The sequence below is a fragment of the Curcuma longa genome, chromosome 1 (genome assembly GCF_044706935.1).
Source record: "Curcuma longa cultivar G26 ecotype Majalengka, Jawa Barat chromosome 1, ITB_CL_G26_1.1, whole genome shotgun sequence".
In the NCBI taxonomy this organism is placed as follows: Eukaryota; Viridiplantae; Streptophyta; class Magnoliopsida; order Zingiberales; family Zingiberaceae; genus Curcuma; species Curcuma longa.
This window is the reverse complement of record NC_133861.1, coordinates 8,943,856-8,948,204: the sequence shown is the minus strand read 5'-3', so window position 1 is coordinate 8,948,204 and position 4,349 is coordinate 8,943,856. Positions and strand designations below refer to the sequence as shown.

The 4,349-nt window shown below is 37.8% G+C and overlaps 1 protein-coding gene across 3 annotated transcripts in view; it reads right to left on the bottom strand.

Moving 5' to 3' along the window:
• Positions 1-2,533: 2,533 nt before the first annotated feature.
• The window catches only part of LOC141829790 (protein trichome berefringence-like 7), an 11,409-nt gene continuing 9,593 nt past the window's right edge, over positions 2,534-4,349 (bottom strand). The window contains exons 3-5 of one of the 3 annotated variants that reach the window (XR_012601906.1): positions 3,826-4,103; positions 3,548-3,664; positions 2,534-2,895 (exon numbers count right to left, since the gene is read on the bottom strand). Coding sequence is in view for 2 of the 3 variants with exons in the window: in XM_074717310.1 (XP_074573411.1) it covers positions 3,642-3,664; positions 3,826-4,103 (301 nt within the window). In the remaining variant the exon portion in view is untranslated. Of the gene's footprint in view, positions 2,896-3,357; positions 3,665-3,825; positions 4,104-4,349 lie in introns of those variants that run through there. The other 2 variants (XM_074717310.1, XM_074717321.1) reach the window with 2 other exon arrangements.

Genomic DNA, 4,349 nt, shown 5'->3' with positions numbered 1-4,349 from the left:
TGCGTTTTTGATCTGCTTTTCTTCGATTTCTCTTCATTCCATAACTATTTGTTTTTCTCTAATGCTCGAAAGGTATTCACAACTATTCTTGTGATTGTTTTTTCTTTTGAAGTTGCAATAACTTTAGAAGTGTTACCATAGTAGGACCAAGACATGATTTTGCTATGCAGTTCTTCAAGGTCTGGTATAGTTGTCAAGGTGCTAAATGATTAGGTGAGTGATGATGACACGGTTGGCAAAATGGCTCAATCCCAATATAGAAGAATTCAGCACATTGAGTCTCATAGGAGATTAGCAAGTGCCAATGTCTCAAAAGCAACCCCATAACTCCGGGCTACCTTTTGGAAGAAGTCAAACAAGGAGACCCAAAGGATCATGGCCACTTGATCTTGCAGTTTGAATGTCAATGTTATGCTCCTATTAGGTCAACTGAATCATCCTTGGCTATTTGTGCAAGAGCACCGCCACCTCATTTCGGTGGGACCTGCCCATGATTTGTGGAAAGTTAGTTCACAAGCACTGGTTGAGCAGTTTTGAGGACTGAATTTAGTCTATCTTGCAAAAGCTGATAGAGACACATTTGACCTTCACCATTCAAATAGTCCATACAGTCACCAAACTGCAAGAGGATTTGAAAAACAAACAAATCCAGTACTAGTGTCAAACTTTAGTGGTTGAATCAAGAGGTTACGACCTCAAGCTCGACCTTAGATATGGCCGCATGTTTGAGTCAGTTGGCGACTAACCAATTGTGACCCATAGAGGAACAATGAGTCCCTCTATGGCTTGATCTTGGCTTGGGTCAATGGCCAAAATGCAGGTGTCCCTCGCTGCCTCAAAATTGCAACTGAAGGTAACTTGAGTGATATAAGCATTGCACATTGTAGAGCAGATTGCTTGACCTTCATGGAAAGGCATCAGAAATGTGTGCGCACAGCGGAATGAAGCTGATTCAGGCCACTTCGTAGCTAGACAGCTTTTAATGCTCGACATAGATGGGAAAATTTAAGGCTAGGGGTTGATTGCTCTACTTGTGTTTAGTTCATCATGGTCGACAAGATATTGCATTGACTCAGTTTCCTTATGTTCAGAGTGATCATAAAACAATATTAGCTATGTCGAGCCCGAAGGGTTCCTAGAATCAAGTAATTTTCCTGGGAACTTCGTTTCCAAAAACAAACCAAGAGATAAGGAATGTTTTTTTAGGGAATTTAACCATTTAGCAAGATTGAGAAGACAAAATTCTATATGGCGAGTCACTTTTCTTTACATATTCCAAAGCCATTTAATTAGTTCACCTCGTCTGAATTCTTCTCCAACACTTCCATGTGCTTATTGATGTCCTCTTTCCTTAGGAATTAATTCGAAATGTATTTGATTGCTCTGATTCCTGTCTTTTTATTCCACGTTTTTTTTGTTGTTTGGATTTTGAAAAAAAGGACAGAATTTTCGCTGTCTTTTTATTCCACGTTTGTTTTTGTTGTTTATATAAAAAGACAGAAGAACGAGGGAGAGGGATGAGAAAGAGACAATACTTTAGTTGTTGTTAGGGAATAGAATAAATGGGGATTAAATAAAGAATAGCTATTCTTATATTTTATTAATAAATTTTATAATAAATATATTTGAAATAATTTTCATAATAAAAATATTCACAGTTATATATATTTTAAAATTAATTTTACTTTTAGTCGCATAGTCCTTTTCAATTTGCCCTATTAATCTGTTTGGCACAATGAATCTATCTAACCAGATTGGCTGATTCAGCTCAACCAACTTAATCAATCCATCCGACTCGAACAGTTTGATCGACTCATTTGGATTGACCAAGCCATTTAGCTAGATTAGCTCATCCAACCCAGCCAATTTGGCTAGCTCAAACACCCAATTGATTTATTTAAATTGACTCATTAGACTAATTGACTCATTTGGCCTATCAAAACAAAACCGACCTATTGATTAGCTGATTGATTGACCTGATAGGAATTATCAACTTGTTTAACCTATCTTGCTCAATTGATCGGGCCGTCTGCTTGATCGGACTAACTGACCTAAAGATACATTAGGCATGCTCGGACTTATGGCTCAATCAACCCAACAAACTCATCTCACTTAAATCGTAGAAGCAAGTCCTAATATCCCTTTGCTTCAACATATTCCCCTCCAACAAGTGCATCGAGTGCAACATTGTCCTCGATGTTCATCGGCTGGATGACTAGTATAAAAGACTTACCTTACATTCATTACATCATCGAGTTTGCCTCCATGCGAGGACACATGATCTTTTATTCTCACTTGATGGCATTTCCTCAATAAATGATAAATCTCAATTAATCTCACTGACTATCCCTGTCCAGCATCTTTTAAAGCCTCTCCATTTGAAAAAAAATCCAATCCGGTCTTACGGAAGTTTGTCTGTCCAAATTCGTCTCAAAGAAAGATTGAATGCTCTCGTCATCACTATGCAAACTCATTCATTTCAAAGAAAAATCAATGCGATTGTCATCACTCGCTGGAGACTTAATACAAGACAATTCGAAGGAAATGTCAACGTGACCAGCTTTTCTCAATGAGGATTTGGTATTGGTCATCACTTGAGACTCAAATGTAAGATGATTCAAGAAAGTCTCGATGTGCTCGCCTTTCTTCAATGAAGGATTGGCATGCGATAAATAATTTCTTGCCTCTCACAGATGAACATGACATGCTTATCTTTGACTGATGAAGAACTGATTTAAGGCACCTTCCTATCACATTTTAACATGCCCATTGTTGCTTAAAAGAAGATTCGACGTCAAAGAGTATCTGTATGTGTCCGTCCGCCATTGCTTGATGAAGAATTGACACGAGTTGCTCTTCTGTTGTAACTCAATTAGAAGAAAGCCTAGAGCAATCCTGAATGAAAAGGAAATTTAGCTAAACCAATGATAGAAACAAAAGATAGTAATAAACTAAATAACTAGTCAATCTTGTGCAAGAACTTGTTTGATGAACAATGGAATAATACGATCCCCAAAACCCAAAAGGAAATAATTCACACCCCTTCAACTTTAGAATCATTCATTTCGACCATCATTTCTCTAAAATTATCTATATTTTTCATTTTCTAAAGAATAATAATTCTTATGAATAAATAACCCACCAGGACCCTGTGCACTAAACAAAATGATGAAATAAACTAGCCAATAACTTTATAGAGGTCTCTCATGTTCCATTTGATAGAGCTTGAATTCCTATCAAAAAAGTTAGAGAAACAACCGTAGATTCTATACCAGCAATCTACCAACATAAAATCTCGAGGAAAAGAAGAAAAAAAAAATGGAATTGATATCCTCATTTTTCAGAACGTTGATGTGTTAGGTAGGTACATTTGCTTGGGGTACACGGTCTTAACTCTTTGAACAGGAACAAGAAAAGAAAAGAAAAGGAGAGGAAGGGATAGATAAGTTGCTAAACCCTGGGAGTTAGTCCGAACTCAACGAGCTAAAAAGACAACATACATTTCGAAAGCATGGATGTGAATTGGTTTCCCCTAACAAGCTCTGACCTCGTATTGAGAGTTAATTATGCAGCTCTAGCCAGGTGGAACCAGAAAGAATCTATGTGGTTTGTGAAAAAGAAAAGTTCGTTATCCTTCCATGTCATCTACCTAAATTTTTCCGCCCTGCACAACAAAGAAAAGAAAGGATTTAGTTAGGATAACATGGATAATGAGACTTCGAGTACCAGGGATTCATTCAATAGATTACTTGATAGATGATAATCACACACAAGATAATAGACTGGATAATCTGCTTCCATCATAAGGTTTTGGTGAAAACTTACTATTTGTTAGAAGATAAGAGAACACAAGTTCATTCCAAGCATCAGGGACTCCAGGAAGGCACCAATGGCTGCAATCAAGAATAGAAGAAGGGTGGCTCCAAGTGCCGATATGGGCATCACTCCTGAAGGCACCCATCAATGTTACGTTGAGGACAGTAACAGGAACTGTCATGTTTCCAACTACCTTAGCTATTATATCAGCAAACTCACTCCTGTCGTCAGCTTTAGCTATGGAAAGAGGCTGCTCCGTCACCTCACAGGCCTTTTGGTTTAAGCCACTGAGAAAACCATATCAGTAAATGTAGCAAAGGCAATCTATGAGGAGCTTATCTACACCTAACTGAACTAGTCAAGTACAAGCAGGTAGAAGGCACTTAAAAATCCATTTTCCTTTTGGTTCAAATACGAGCTAGATGAGGGTGGCAAGTGAATAAATGAAACCAATGCACCAAATCCACTCCACCAAAAAGCACTCACCTTGCACATGTATGTTAGAGATTCAGAATCAGTAGCTAAACCTTAGC